Genomic DNA, 16324 nt, shown 5'->3' with positions numbered 1-16324 from the left:
ACAGATCTAGTAATCCTTTGAGAGGTACCTAGAATAAATCAGCTTTTCTATGGGATTCTCAAGTGCTTCTAAGATTATCCCCCATCATGCAGTACTCTCCTCAAATTAAATGTATCAGCCTATAATGGATGGCAATAACATGACCACGCTCTCTCGCATCCCTCACACTAATTATACATTTACACCATTGACATATTCATTCATACATCAAATCAATTAAAGCATTATGTACATGTTCTATAGTTATTTTCTCTTGTCTGACGGGTTGTGATACAGCCTGGAATCTAACCAGGGTTTGTAGTGACACCTCTAGCGCTGAGATGCAGTGCTTTAGACCGCTGAGCCACTCGGGAGCCCTATAGCCTCATATTGTTATGTAATTCTACTGTTACTTTAAGTAAATATTTTCTATTTCTTGAACTACACTGTATGTTAAGGGCTTGTAAGTAAGCGTTTCACCTGTTGTATTCGGCACATGTGACAAATGACATTTTATTTTATTTGGATGTTACCATTTCCATGGAAACTCCTGTCCATGGTGGTGGAACGGTGTGACATCCTTGGACTTTGCATTYCTCACAAGTGTTCACTCTTCCTGTCTGTTTCACAAGAGGAATGCTTTCTCAAGGGCATCCTTTAAACACTGTCCTTTTATGCTCACTGATTCCCTCCCCTGATTTAAAGTGAATTCCATAAATCTATCAATTTATTTAAACTTTATTTCTCACTTCATTAGTTTCARGGACACTGTGTGGTTGGCTCGGAAAAAAAGTTAGGCTCCTTTGAGAGAAAATGTAATTTCACAGTCAACTTGCTGTGATATATTATTTCGCAACAATGGAGTGGGGCAGATAGGAATCCCACTTAGTTTCAGTATTTTGATGTAGCAGTACATCGGAGATTGGTTTCTAGGGAGGCTTGAGTGTTAGCAGGTGGCAAACATAGCAAGGACTATGGTCTCAACTACAGAGACCAGACCCTACACATTGTGGTTTGAATGACTTTTGCCGAAAATTACATATAGAGATAAATTAAAAATGTTAAAATCTCTTGAGAGCACAGCTCATTAAAGAATAGCTTGATTGAGCTTCAGTAAATAACTGATTTGTAGAGATTGTCAGGTGACAATCGGGGCCAAGAGACAATGAGATGATGATATGGTACTGTTTTGTTCTACATAATTCTATACAATGTGGCTGTCAGTGTATTTTTCACTCGCACGGCTTTGCACATGCACACACGCCCATACAGATCAGCCAAATGAAAAAAATCAAAGACATAATTTATTCCAATTGCTCTGCAGCCTATTTTCTGTGCTACAGCATCACACATTGTCAAGCAGAAACATGGCACGACCTGATAAATGTCTCTCGCTTCATTAGCTGCAGTCTCTCACACCATAAAACACTGGGAGTCTCTATCGGCGATGATAACACTACATACCCACCTCAGGAAGGAAGGGAGAGGAAAATCCATGCACTACATGGGCTAGATTGCAAAAAGAATAGAACAACTGATATCATGCCACAAATTGTCCTGGCGCTTTTCAACGTGTTTTGTTTTGGCAAATTAGATCAGAGCCACCATGAAGCCAGCAAGTCCTGGACCTAGAGGCATCTTTAATACCAAGTGTGGGTGTACATATGTGTCCATGGAGCTCAGAGTTTGCTGTTCTTCTGAAACTGTGAGACCAAGCCCAGCACCTGCTCTGTGGCTGTGATGATTTTGTTGTGCATGTAGGCAGCGCTGTTGGACGGGGTCTCCTGCAGGAAGTATCTGTAGTTCACCATGATGCCACAGGAGTTGGCCACTCCACGCGGGCTGGTGTCTGCATGCCAGTTCAGTCTCCACATGGTGGCGCCGTTCTGCAGGTGGAAATTGGCCACAGGATTTAGGGCATAGCCGCGCCTCTTCTCTCCATAGAGGTACCAGGCACAGAGGCGCATCAGGGCGGGCTCCAGGACGTGGACCAGGTGTTCAGAACGGGTCCAGTCACCGGTGCTGATCAGCTTACGCAGGGCATCCAGGGCGTTGGTATCAGGGGTTGTGTTTGTGACATCTGCCACCTTCCTCCACTCGCAGTCAGTTAGCAGCTCCATGCGGCCCTCCTTCCGGTGCTGGCTGAGCAGGCCCTGTAGCCAGGAGGAGAAGCCCGGGATGGGAGACAGGCTGGAGAACTGGGACATGTGGGGAAACTCACTCTGCAAAGATAGAGAAAGATAGGAGAGTTGGTCTGAGGTAAACCTCCGTAGTATGAAACAACTTTGTCTACACCAGTTAATAAACAATACCAATGTGGTATTATAGAGAGAATAGAATATTATTAAGATACATTACTTGTATTAAGCTTTTTGGTAAAAATAAGCTAAATTATCTGTCAGTGACATTAGATAATTTAGCTTGGTAAGAAGATAAATACATGAAGTGAATTATCACTCAATTAAGATGTTTAGGCTCACTTTTTGCAGTGTACCCTACCCTCCCTCTCTCTCACTTTAAATACCTTCCAAGCTCTTGACTCTGGTCCCTATTCCCTAGTGTCTCTCTGCCATCATTACATGATGCCTGCCTGCCGCCTACGTTCCACACTCTCTTCTATCTTACCCTTCTTTACAAGCCCTCTTCCTTGCCCTCTCTCTTCTAATCCCTGGCCTTTCTCTCCCTCTCTGTTATGTTGGCTCTTGCTTGTCAAGGCTGTTAAGGTACAGTGCTGTGTGGAGTGTTGATTCACAGGAGGCAGCAGGAGGCAACGTGTGTCAGACAACCCCTGGAAGCAGATGTTGGAGTGTGCCTTTCCTTCTCCCACTCTCTCTCCCTCTCAGCCTCTTTCTCATTCATTCCCCTGTACTTCAATCACACGAGTTAGTGGATCTGAGGATACCCATGTCAAGAGGTCACTTTCCAATCATTTCATCAGTTTAATTTACTGTAAAACCTTGGTCAGCAGGCTTAGAGCAGGTGTGCAATCCACAGAGACCTGAGAGATAGCCAGAATGAGGGAGACAGTAAAGGGCCCGATGGTGTAATGCTGAAAGACAACGGGATCCTCCTCCCTTCTTCCTAAATCACAGAAAGACCTTTTCTTTTCCTTCCTCTCATCCATCCATTATTATAGTGGTCTCCCAGCAGCTGTGGAGCTTTTCTATTCCCCTTAATGTGRGACATAACACTGCCATGGCACTGCACACAGTCACAGTTCTGAGCCAGCCCAGAAGCTCAACGTTCTTAGTTTCCCCCCCCCCCCAACTGATATGAGGGCCATGGGATAAATCCAGAACGCATAGGCCACAAGAAAAGGCTTTGTAAAACAAAATCAAGTTTCTGCTTCAATTCGATATCCTTAGAGTTCAGACGGAACTACAGATAAGAGGTTCAAGCCCTACAGAACAATGTACATCCCTCAATAATTTTAACCAATGTTAGGAGTGCTGACAGAACAATGGAAAGGCTAGAACACTTAGGCCAGGACTAATAGTTGCGGTAAAGAGGTCAATCGAACTTGACCAAAACAATGGAATTGCCATGGAAACGCATGGGGGAAAGGGCCGTGGGGGAAAGATCCCAAGTCTCCTCATTGCCCCCCAGCAAAATCAGCCTAGATTTAGCCTACATCGTCTTTCACACTGTTGAGGTAAAAATCTGAGTACAATACTTGTATGGATGCCAACCCCAACACGTTCAGGTCATCGTCACCAATCAACTGCATTACAGTTAAAAACGACTTGACTACCACCAACAATTGTTGTATGCTAGCTATGCTAACCATCTCATACGAACAGGAGTTAGCATTTAGCAGTCACTTCTTATAAACCCAAATATATCCAAATCGGACTTAAGTAACCACATTGTGGGCCTGTTACAATACATGAATCATGACCGTGATTGAATATCCACTTTGTTAGATTAGATTTGTTGAACGTGCGCCAATCTGGTCAATAGAACGGTCAGCGTAACATTGACTCCTTTACCGTGTCGATGCTACTGAATGTAAATAGGGCTACTGTACAAATCAACAAGACACACAACTGCACAGACCACCTACTCTAAGCATACAAGCCTATACTCTATCAGACTATCAACTACCCTCACATCAAAACCAGCTGAAATGTCATTATTTCGCTCTCGGTCTTGACTGATGTGTGGAGATGGATATTTAATCATGCTGCTATCCACTCTTTACCCTGAAAAACACATCTCAGATGCAGGTAGAACTGCAAGATTGTGAGAGAGTATTTGGCTTAATTGAGAAACTCAAACGACTAAGAGCAAGCAAAACTAAACATGGCGAAACTAAACATGGCGGTGTTCGCCTTAGCAATCTCACTAGGATAAAGACCTCCTCCATTCCTGCCATTATTGAAAGAGATCGTGATACCTCACATCTCAAAATAGGGCTACTTAATGTTAGATCCCTCACTTCAAAGGCAGTTATAGTCAAAGAACTAATCACTGATCATAATCTTGATGTGATTGGCCTGACTGAAACCTGGCTTAAGCCTGATGAATTTACTGTGTTAAATGAGGCCTCACCTCCTGGTTACACTAATGACCATATCCCCCGTGCATCCCGCAAAGGCGGAGGTGTTGCTAACATTTACGATAGCAAATTTCAATTTACAAAAAAAAGAAAAGACGTTTTCGTCTTTTGAGCTTCTAGTCATGAAATCTATGCAGCCTACTCAATCACTTTTTATAGCTACTGTTTACAGGCCTCCTGGGCCATATACAGCGTTCCTCACTGAGTTCCCTGAATTCTTATCGGACCTTGTAGTCATAGCAGATAATATTCACATGGAAAAGTCCACAGACCCACTCCAAAAGGCTTTCGGAGCCATCATCGACTCAGTGGGTTTTGTCCAACATGTCTCTGGACCTACTCACTGCCACAGTCATACTCTGGACCTAGTTTTGTCCCATGGAATAAATGTTGTAGATCTTAATGTTTTTCCTCATAATCCTGGACTATCGGACCACCATTTTATTACGTTTGCAATTGCAACAAATAATCTGCTCAGACCCCAACCAAGGAGCATCAAAAGTCGTGCTATAAATTCTCAGACAACACAAAGATTCCTTGATGCCCTTCCAGACTCCTTCTTCCTACCCAAGGACGTCAGAGGACAAAAATCAGTTAACCACTAACTGAGGAACTCAATTTAACCTTGCGCAATACCCTAGATGCAGTCGCACCCATAAAAACTACAAATCTTTGTCATAAGAAACTAAGAAACACAATTTGTAAGTCGCTCWGGATAMGAGCGTCTGCTAAATGACTTAAATGAAACTAGCTCCCTGGTATACAGAAAATACCCGAGCTCTGAAGCAAGCTTCCAGAAAATTGGAACGGAAATGGCGCCACACCAAACTGGAAGTCTTCCGACTAGCTTGGAAAGACAGTACCGTGCAGTATCGAAGAGCCCTCACTGCTGCTCGATCATCCTATTTTTCCAACTTAATTGAGGAAAATAAGAACAATCCAAAATGTATTTTTGATACTGTCGCAAAGCTAACTAAAAAGCAGCATTCCCCAAGTGAGGATGGCTTTCACTTCAGCAGTAATAAATTCATGAACTTCTTTGAGGAAAAGATCATGATCATTAGAAAGCAAATTAGGGACTCCTCTTTAAATCTGCGTATTCCTCCAAAGCTCAGTTCGGTGTCTGCACAACTCTGCCAGGACCTAGGATCAAGGGAGACACTCAAGTGTTTTAGTAGTATATCTCTTGACACAATGATGAAAATAATCATGGCCTCTAAACCTTCAAGCTGCAAACTGGACCCTATTCCAACTAAACTACTGAAAGAGCTGCTTCCTGTGCTCGGCCCTCCTATGTTGAACATAATAAACAGCTCTCTATCCACCGGATGTGTACCAAACTCATTAAAAGTGGCAGTAATAAAGCCTCTCTTGAAAAAGCCAAACCTTGACCCAGAAAATATAAAAAACTATCAGCCTATATCGAATCTTCCATTCCTCTCAAAAAAAATTGAAAAAGCTGTTGCGCAGCAACTCACTGCCTTCCTGAAGACAAAKAATGTATACGAAATGCTTCAGTCTGGTTTTAGACCCCATCATAGCACTGAGACTGCACTTGTGAAGGTGGTAAATGACCTTTTAATGGCGTCAGACCGAGGCTCTACATCTGTCCTCGTGCTACTAGACCTTAGTGCTGCCTTTGATACCATCGAACACCACATTCTTTTGGAGAGATTGGAAACCCAAATTGGTATACACGGACAAGTTCTGGCCTGGTTTAGATCTTATCTGTCGGAAAGATATCAGTTTGTCTCTGTGAATGGTTTGTCCTCTGACAAATCAACTGTACATTTCGGTGTTCCTCAAGGTTCCGTTTTAGGACSACTATTGTTTTCACTATATATTTTACCTCTTGGGGATGTYATTCGAAAACATAATGTTAACTTTCACTGCTATGCGGATGACACACAGCTGTACATTTCAATGAAACATGGTGAAGCCCCAAAATTGCCCTCGCTAGAAGCCAGTGTTTCAGACATAAGGAAGTGGATGGCTGAAAACGTTCTACTTTTAAACTCAGGACAAAACAGAGATGCTTGTTCTATGTCCCAAGAAACAAAGAGATCTTCTGTTGAATCTGACAATTAATCTTAATGGTTGTAAAGTCGTCTCAAATAAAACTGTGAAGGACCTCGGCGGTACTCTGGACCCTGATCTCTCTTTTGACGAACATATCAAGACTGTTTCAGGGACAGCTTTTTTCCATCTACGTAACATTGCAAAAATCTGAAATTTTCTGTCCAAAAATGATGCAGAAAAATTAATCCATGCTTTTGTTACTTCTAGGTTAGACTACTGCAATGCTCTACTTTCCGGCTACCCGGATAAAGCACWAAATAAACTTCAGTTAGTGCTAAAAACGGCTGCTAGAATCCTGACTAGAACCCCMAAATTTGATCATATTACTCCATATTACCTATCTTTCCGAGTTGGTCCTGCCGTACATACCTACACGTACGCTACGGTCACAAGACGCAGGCCTCCTAATTGTCCCAAGAATTTCTAAGCAAASAGCTGGAGGCAGGGCTTTCTCTTATAGATCTCCATTTTTATGGAATGGTCTGCCTACCCATGTGAGAGACGCAGACTCGGTCTCAACCTTTAAGTCTTTACTGAAGACTCATCTCTTCAGTAGGTCATATGATTGACTGTAGTCTGGCCCAGGAGTGTGAAGGTGAACGGAAAGGCTCTGGAGCAACGAACCGCCCTTGCTGTCTCTGCCTGGCCGGTTCCCCTCTCTCCACTGGGATTCTCTGCCTCTAACCCTATTACAGGGGCTGAGTCACTGGCTTACTGGTGCTCTTTCATGCCGTCCCTAGGAGGGGTGCGTCACTTGAGTGGGTTGAGTCACTGACGTGATCTTCCTGTCTGGGTTGGCGCCCCCCCTTGGTTTGTGCCGTGGCGGAGATCTTTGTGGGCTATACTCGGCCTTGTCTCAGGATGGTAAGTTGGTGGTTGAAGATTTCCCTCTAGTGGTGTGGGGGCTGTGCTTTGGCAAAGTGGGTGGGGTTATATCCTTCCTGTTTGGCCCTGTCCGGGGGTATCATCGGATGGGGCCACAGTGTCTCCTGACCCCTCCTGTCTCAGCCTCCAGTATTTATGCTGCAGTAGTTAATGTGTCGGGGGCTAGGGTCAGTTTGTTATATCTGGAGTACTTCTCCTCTCTTATCCGGTGTCCTGTGTGAATTTAAGTATGCTCTCTCTAATTCTCTCCTTCTCTCTCTCTTTCTTTCTTTCTCTCTCTCGGAGGACCTGAGCCCTAGGACCATGCGTCAGGACTACCTGGCATGATGACTCCTTGCTGTCCCCAGTCCACCTGGCCTTGCTGCTGCTCCAGTTTCAACTGTTCTGCCTGCGGCTATGGAACCCTGACCTGTTCACCGGAGGTGCTAAAAAAGCCAACTGACATTTACTCCTGAGGTGCTGACTTGCTGCACCTTCGTTAACTACTGTGATTATTATTATTTGACCATGCTGGTCACTTGTGAACATTTGAACATCTTGGCCATGTTCTGTTATAATCTCCACCCGGCACAGCCAGAAGAGGACTGGCCACCCCTCATAGCCTGGTTCCTCTCTAGGTTTCTTCCTAGGTTTTGGCCTTTCTAGGGAGTTTTTCCTAGCCACCATGCTTCTACACCTGCATTGCTTGCTGTTTGGGGTTTTAGGCTGGGTTTCTGTACAGCACTTTGAGATATCAGCTGATGTACGAAGGGCTATATAAATAAATTTGATTTGATCAAAAATATCTTGTCTAGGTTATATAACATGCTTTGGCTATCTAATCATAATAACCACTCCTTTCACACTGAAATGACCTCCAGCTAATGTTGAACTACTGCTGTGATTGACTGCCATCTGTTTACTGGCCATGGCCAGAAATGCTTGGTGACGTGAGTGGTTCTCTGGAACTTTTCTGGAAGAGTGAATGGAAATTATCAGGTGACATTGAAGCAAGTGACTAACAGAGAGTAAAGGACCCTGGAGCTGACTAATAAATCAACAAATTACGATGCAGCGGAGCAGCTGGTTTTCCTAAGAAACGTTCCACAGTGTTCAGCTAGTCACAGGAGAAGGGCAGTCCCAGTCTTTCTGTCTGCCTGCTCATTTAGACAGTGGTGATGTCATTCTCCACCCACCTGTAGCTCCCGCACCACTCTCTTGATGAGGACGTTCCCTAGCTCCACCCCCTGCAGGCCAGCCTGGGTGGAGGAGATGGAGTAGAACACTGCTGTATTGACTTTGTTCACATCCTCCTCCGAGTCCAGGGTAGCAAACTCTCTCACGATACTCTATTGGACAAGGGAAACAACATTGTAGGAGTCAGACACACAGTCAATTATCAAAATGTGGTTCATGACCTGAAAAGAGGAAAAGTAATACGAATCCACATGACAGCTAAACAAACTTATCAATTTATGCATTCTTTCATATTCCATATAAACCTCACCTGTATGTTATCAGAGATGTCCTCTGTGAGTGCCACATGCAGGACAACCAGTGGCTCTCCTGGCATGGCAGCGTGGGTGAAGGCATAGCAGCGACGGTACGGCCCAACTCTACGCTTTATATCTGTCCAGTTTCTCACAGGGTGCACAGCTTCGTACCTGGCAGATCATAGTGATGGTTAGATATGGGTTTAGGGTTTGTGTGTGCATACTGTAGAGGTTTGTGTGTTTACTACAGGGGCTTCTTACTGGCTGATCTTTTGCAGTATCTCACAGGGGGACTGCCAGGTGATCCTCTCCAGACGCAGCAGACCCACAGAGAACCACTCCGACAGCAGACTCTTCAGAGTGCCATTCAGGTCCTGCAACATCAGAACCCAGAGGTAAAGCTCCTGTGTTCTCTGGCCAGCTACTCAATAATTAGTTAGTCATGAGAGAGACTAATCAGAACCAAATACAGGATGTAGCTGCTAGAGTGTGGCTGCCACAAACAAGCTATTTCTATTTACCTATTAACAAAAACATTTGCTTACTGATTAAAGTGATCATTTAAAGCATATTAGTGCCTCAGAGCCCCACACTCCCAGTCCCAGCACCCAATGCCATCCAAATGGGTTTAGCACACTGAAAACAAGCTGCCATAGTGCTTACAGGTGTTCTTTTTTTCTCAATCTGTAACTAGTGTCAGCTTAATAACACTGAGAACAGCTCAATCAGTTCACTTAAGTATAATTCATGACTGAATGTCATCACACTATCTAGTGACTGACAGCAGCATTAATAACATTCAGCCTAGCTTCCCTCACAGGTTGGTATCAAAGGCATGGCTGTCACACAATCCTGTAGTTCCATGATCACCTACAAGGCCTACTTTTTGTGGGTGTATGACCTCCTGGGCATTTGTTTGTTTTCATTATATCTGTTGGTAGTGATGATGGCACAGATGGATCTGGAGCCTACGGTACTGTATATGGGGAGACATAGGCCTCACACTTCTATAAACACATTGTCATATGAGCAGGGTATAGTCCTCCTCCAAGGATCTGACTTCATTATAGCAGAGAAAGGATCTCTCAACAAACAAACAGTACACACATACAAAGGGAAACACACAAATCCATAGCATTATACCTGCATAAACTCACACTGAGTTAAGGCTAGACGTACTCTATTCTGTCCATCTACAGCAGCACCTGGCAAGTCAACAGCCAAACACTGTACCTGCCAATAATAATGTGCACTAACATAGCCCCCCAAAAAATAAACATTGATAACTGTCGGGCCTAAATACAGTTTATGCCTATCCCTTCCAAAGCAGCTGAAAGTGCTTGTGAATTCTACACTTAGCAAAAGCAAATGACAAAACTTAGAATTCTGCACCAAACATTAATTATACTGAAAAAAATATTAATGATTTTACTGAGTTACAGTTCCTATAAGGAAGTCAGTCAATTTAAATGAATTAACTTGGGCTCCCGAATGGCGCAGCAGTCTAAGGCTCTGCATCTTAGTGCAAGAGGAGTCCCTATAGTCCCTGGTTTGATTCCAGGCTGTATCACGTCCGACCGTGATTGGGAGTCCCATAGGGCGGCGCACAGTTGGCCCAGCGTCGTCCGGGTTTGGCCGGACAAATAAGAATTTGTTCTTAACTGACTTGCCTAGTTTAAAAAATATATAATATTGGCCCTAACCTATGGATTTCACATGACTGGGCAGGGGTGCAGCCATGAGTGGGCCTGGGAGGGTATAGGCCTACCCACTGGGGAGCCAGGCCCAGCCAATCAAAATGAGTTTTTCCCCACAAAAGGGCTTTATTACAGACAGAAATACTTGTCAGCTGTCCAGGTGGCAGGTCTCAGACAGTCCCGCAGGTGAAGAAGCCGGATGGGGAGGTCCTGGGCTGGAGTGGTTACACATACAGTAGTCTGCGGTTGTGAGGCCGGTTGGACGTGCTGCCAAATTCTCTAAAATGATGTTGGAGGTGGCTTATGGTAGAGAAATTAACATTTAATTATCTGGCAACAGCGCTGGTGGCCATTGCTCCCAGCATGCTCCCTCAAAACTTGAGACATCTGTGGCATTGTGTTGTGTGACAAAACTGCACATTTTAGAGTGACCTTTTATTGTCCCCAACAGGTGCACCTGTTTAATGATCATGCTGCTTAATTAGCTTCTTGATATGCCACACCTGTCAGGTGGATGGATTATTTTGGCAAAGGAGAAATGCTCGCAAATAGGGATGTAAACAAATTTCTGCACAAAATGTGAGAAAAAAGGTTTTTTTGCATTTGAACAATTTCTGGGATCTTTTATTTCAGCTCATGAAACATGAGACCAACACTTTACAGGTTGCATTTTTGTTCGTGTTTTTACAGACACAGTATATTTTACATTAGTTATCTTGTATTTTGATTATTTTTGAAATTTTTTGTCCCATCCATATTTCCTTATCTAGCTGAATTTCACACTGGAAATACACTCAACTGAATTATTCCCCTGCTCTATGTTCGCTACATACTGTACCTCATTGCGGAGAAGAAACTAACATCCATGGGCGTGGCGTAGCTTTTGGCCGGAGTAAGGATTTGGGGTAGCCAGGCAACCACATAACCCCCAGAGCCAAAAACGTATCCAAAACAGCACATTTTAAAAGTGTGTCGGTGTGTGTGTTTGTGTGTATTTGATGACTCACAAAAAAAAAAGCCAAACTTAGAATCTGATAACAGGAGCAAATAAATAATTCTGAGATTTATGATGAACCCTGAAAAAGCGTTAAGATATCATGCTATGTCGACACATACAACCGCAGCTGCCGCCTTGCCTCTGGGTTAAAGAAGCTCCCAATTCTTAGTCACACAAAAGAACAGCAAAACTCAGGGACAAATCTGTATTTCGTTGACCTTGCGGCAGTTGAAAAACCTTTGAAATGGAAGAGTTGCAATAGTCAGGTTTAGTGACATGGAAGTAGAAGGGAGAGCAAGAGAAGAGGCTGAGGAATCAAAGACCTTGAAATTAAACTGGCCCGAATGGCTGTGACAATAATGTGAGCCTTTGAAAAAAAGCTTGAGAGATTCTAATCCTTGAGAGAAAATTTCATTTTCTTTCATTGGCGATGAATTTGTGTTACAGTATATGCCGTTGAGGACATTGATTTGGAATTTGCACGGTTGTTACACAGTTGCTAGTATTGCATGCACAAAGAGAACCATAAGGAAACTGTGATGCATATGAAACAGGAACCAAAGCCAAAGTTATTCAGTTGTGCATTCAAAGTTTCCAGGGTGCAACACGACAGCCTCCCAGCCCTTACTACACTATATGCCTTTTGCTCCAGTAGGCCTAGATGACATGTGACAGACTTAGGCTAAAATTGCCTCTGAGAAACCACAACCAATATACTTGTCAAATGTAAGGGACCACTAAACTGAAGTCATAGCAGAAGTATTTATATGAATCTCAGTTATTTTCATAATCTCTCACCTCCCAGGTTATTCTGTGCACAGGTAAAGAAGAATGAAAATAGTGGGAGAAAATACAAAATTGATAGACCAACAGCAAGTCTAAGTCTACTTGGTAAATGCAGTCTTGCTAATTCAGAACTTTTATAAGGCCTATTTGATTCAGCTTGACTCGCTGTTTTAATTACTATCATGTTTATGAATACCTCTTTCTTTCCTCCCACAGACACATTGTAGGTGAGAGGCTCTTATTTTACTCTCACCTATTCCATTTTTAAACCCCAATTTTTCTTTCCCCAAAGTAAGGTAGTCAGCTGTTCTCGCCTACTGCATTGACAGTGCCACCTTTTTAAAGGAACTCCTGTGGGTGAAATACTGTATATCATATTTAGCATCATTCTCAAACACAGGTAAAGAGCTGATGCAGCAGAACATAAACGGATAAACAAATCCCTGTGTGAGCTAACGTATATGTAAAGAGGTCTAATAATAACTGCGGGAAGATGCTGGTAAAATGAGTCAAGCTGAGCAAGCATTTCCAAATTGATGACCAATTAGATTTCAAGCAATTTTCCCATTCAGTGCAAATGTCCTTTCACCTCCATGTCCTACATCACCCAAGATGGAGAAAAGTAGGCCTTTGTCGGACAGACTGATGTGGGTACAAGTTGGTAACTTGCCTCAATAGGAGATTGGGGAGTTATGGGATCAAAACAGGAAAAACATCTGATTCGATAGATATTTAAACAGCTGGCACAAACAGTTGTGGCCAAATATATTGGTACCCTTGCACTTTTCTTTAAAAAATCAAATTTTCTACTGAAATTGAAAAAAACTTTTGTCTCCACACCATGTTATTGGATTTTCAACAATACAGAACCAATTTTATTTTTGAGATGTTTCCGCAACTTGGAGTCCACCTATGGTAAATTCAATTGATTTGACATGATTTGGAAAGGCACACACCTGTCTATATAAGGTCCCTTAGTTGACTGTGCATGTCAGAGCAAAAACCACGCCATGAGCAACTTCTGCAGCATTGTTGGTCCCCAAGAACCCAGTGGTCTCCATCATTCTTAAATGGAAGAAGTTTGGAACCACCAAGACTCTTCCTAGAGCTGGCCACCAGGCCAAACTGAGCAATCGGGGGAGAAGGGCCTTGGTCAGGGAGGTGACCAAGAACCTGATGGTCACTCTGAAAGAGCTCCAGAGTTCAACCATCTCTGCAACACTCCACCAATCAGGCCTTTATGGTAGAGTGGCCAGAAGCCACTCCTCAGTAATTTTAGAATAAGGCTGTAATGTAACAAAATGTGGAAAAAGTCAAGGGGTCTGAATCCTTCCCGGAGGCACTGTAAGGGATTTAAGAGAAATAAGTTTGTTGTATGTATAGAACATTTCTGGGATCTTTTATTTCAGCTCATGAGACATGGGACCAACACTTTACATGATGTGTTTATATATATTTTTTAAGCTTAAGATTCAGGTGCTGACGATTTTTTTTCTTCTTGAGGGGATGGTCAGGGGGCCGGGACATAATAAAAAAAAATTGTAGACTGCAAATTGACCGCAAGAAGCCCAAAAAGATATAATATCTGACTAAAACATAGGCCTAAGCATTTCAAACCTTGCTTACATTTGTATACGATCACTTTTACATGTTCATATCCAAATCATCCTAAAGTATCAAAACATTTATTATGTAACTCAATGATGTTACTTATAGATGATTTGGATATGAAGCATGAAAATGCTAATATAGGTAGCATTGACTTTCATTGGATTTGTGCAGCAAATTGTAAAAAGTTAGCATTTGAAACAGTGGCCAAGAATGGGTTGTGGTCATACATTGTCCATAGACTGCTTACAGGCTAAGGAAACTAAAATGTAATTTTGTAATTTGGTTGAAATATCCCTTTAACATGGAGGGGGGCAGCACTATCTCATGGTCAGAACCTGGTAATATCAGGATGTAGGATGGGTAATAAACCTAACAACTTCAATGACTAACTTCTCTGAACGGGGGACAAAGCATCACCAAATTCCATGAGAATCCATTACATAGGATGAAGAAACAATACTCTGAGCCGCAGCTCCATACTATTTGTCAGACATAGAGAACTGATACTGTATATTGGTTGTTGGGGTGGGATAGGACTGGGTCTGGGAGGGTCCGTGGGTAGCTTTTGACTATTTATTTTGATTCCTCATGTCTTACTCATTGGTAGAAAAATGTTTGGCACAAATCAGATGATGGGTGCTATAATTATTAAATATTATATGAATCCTATAAATTAAAATGGCTTAAATTATATTTCAACTAAATAACGATGCAGGAATGCTAATCTTATCTGTTTCTAACTACAGAAACAATTTCAGAAAAATGGTAGGTGTCATGGCTTGCTGAAATGTCATGGAATGACCTTCATGACACTTAAAAAATAAATAAAACAACCCCATACGATTTTGAAATGCTTGGATCAGTCACAGTTTCTTCACTAGGGAAAAAAGTGATCAGAGTTGAACTGCTCTAGCAGTCAGTTGAAATGGGACACCCATACCAATGTAGGTCAGAAGGGGGCTTCCATGTCATACAGCGTTGTCAACACCTTTATTTAGTATTGTACATTAGGCCTGCAACTGATTTGCCTTTGACACACAAGTTTTAAATGTGCTGTACCTACAGTATACATTGGTTACATTGTATAAGGCACCTACATCTGTTTTGTTTCTTGGCATTAAATATAGAAACATGTCATCTATTAGCTTGTTTGTAAACAAATCACGTGTTTTATGTTATTTTCCATTGGAAAAACTTAAATTTTCATTAACACTTATCTGGTTATGGCAGTAGAACTGGCTCCATTTAGTGACCGTTAGTTTTTGAGCAGGTGCAGTCAGATAATTGTGTTAATATTTATTGTTTATCTATTTCCCGAAAACTCAGAAGTCGATTCCAAGTACTGAAAATACATATACTGTTGTGTAGAATTCCTGCCTGCACCTGTCAATTATTTCCAAAACGCGCTACTTGAATTGACATTAGCAGGCCACCATAGAATATTGTAAACAGTGGCTTTACCCGAATGTGAGGACTGTCACTTCCTTTAGATGATATTATTTCAAGCAGATCGGCACGTAGGTCCACCAGAAACTTCACTCCCAATTCCACCCTACTTATGTGATTAAGCAATTGTTTATAGCGAGGAGTCAGACTGTATCGTAACCTGTCCTCTACTTGCAGTATTGTAGCCAAGTCCCTTTGTTGAGTGTCGAGCAGCTTCCCTGCTAGCTCTGAAACTCCTTTGTGGTCAACACCAAAATCGTGTGACAACTTTGCCAGTAATTGTGACTTCTCTTCCTTTTCAAGGCTTCTGTAGAAATGCATAAATTCCACACTGTTCGATTCAGGGAGAGGCGGGGACTTCTCTCTCGTCTCGTATGTAGGTAATGGTACCACAACCCTCGTCAGTATTTCCTCCATGGATCTGACAGGGCCAGCCGAGGTAGACCGACAGCGCACGCTTCGAAATTCCAAGGCCTCTACCTGTAAAACCGTTCCCAAAACACTTCGATGTTGCCAGCACCTCACAACACTACGCAATGTACAAATTATGTGCTGGGGTATCATCGCAGTCTGGAAGTTCTCTCTTTACAGTTGTAAATCGTAACACACGGAACACAACACAATCAGTTCCGGTGTCTTATTAAAGTGACAGTACTTTCACAACCGACCTAAAAACCTGTTCCTCCAATGACACTCTCCCCCACCTTAAAATGCTAGGTTAAGTTGTGGAATCTTTTTATTCCACGTGGTCGACCTTTGCCTTTTGTGTATGGTAGAGCAATTATGTAACAAAAATATACATGTTGAGTTGGAA

The 16324-nt window shown here is 42.6% G+C and overlaps 1 protein-coding gene across 1 annotated transcript; it reads right to left on the bottom strand.

The window, feature by feature from the left end:
* Positions 1 to 1457: 1457 nt before the first annotated feature.
* On the bottom strand, positions 1458 to 16151 carry LOC111952894 (malonyl-CoA decarboxylase, mitochondrial). The gene is made up of 5 exons (XM_023971888.3): positions 15526 to 16151; positions 9235 to 9347; positions 8988 to 9144; positions 8677 to 8829; positions 1458 to 2201 (listed from the first exon to the last, which is right to left on the bottom strand). The coding sequence occupies exons 1-5, from the start codon at positions 16072 to 16074 to the stop codon at positions 1659 to 1661; spliced, it is 1515 nt and encodes a 504-aa protein (XP_023827656.1). The 5' UTR covers positions 16075 to 16151; the 3' UTR covers positions 1458 to 1658.
* Positions 16152 to 16324: the final 173 nt, after the last annotated feature.

The sequence above is a fragment of the Salvelinus sp. IW2-2015 genome, linkage group LG26 (genome assembly GCF_002910315.2).
Source record: "Salvelinus sp. IW2-2015 linkage group LG26, ASM291031v2, whole genome shotgun sequence".
NCBI classification, from domain to species: domain Eukaryota; kingdom Metazoa; phylum Chordata; class Actinopteri; order Salmoniformes; family Salmonidae; genus Salvelinus; species Salvelinus sp. IW2-2015.
Note: the sequence above shows the minus strand (reverse complement) of the source record. Positions and strands in the feature narration are given on the sequence as shown.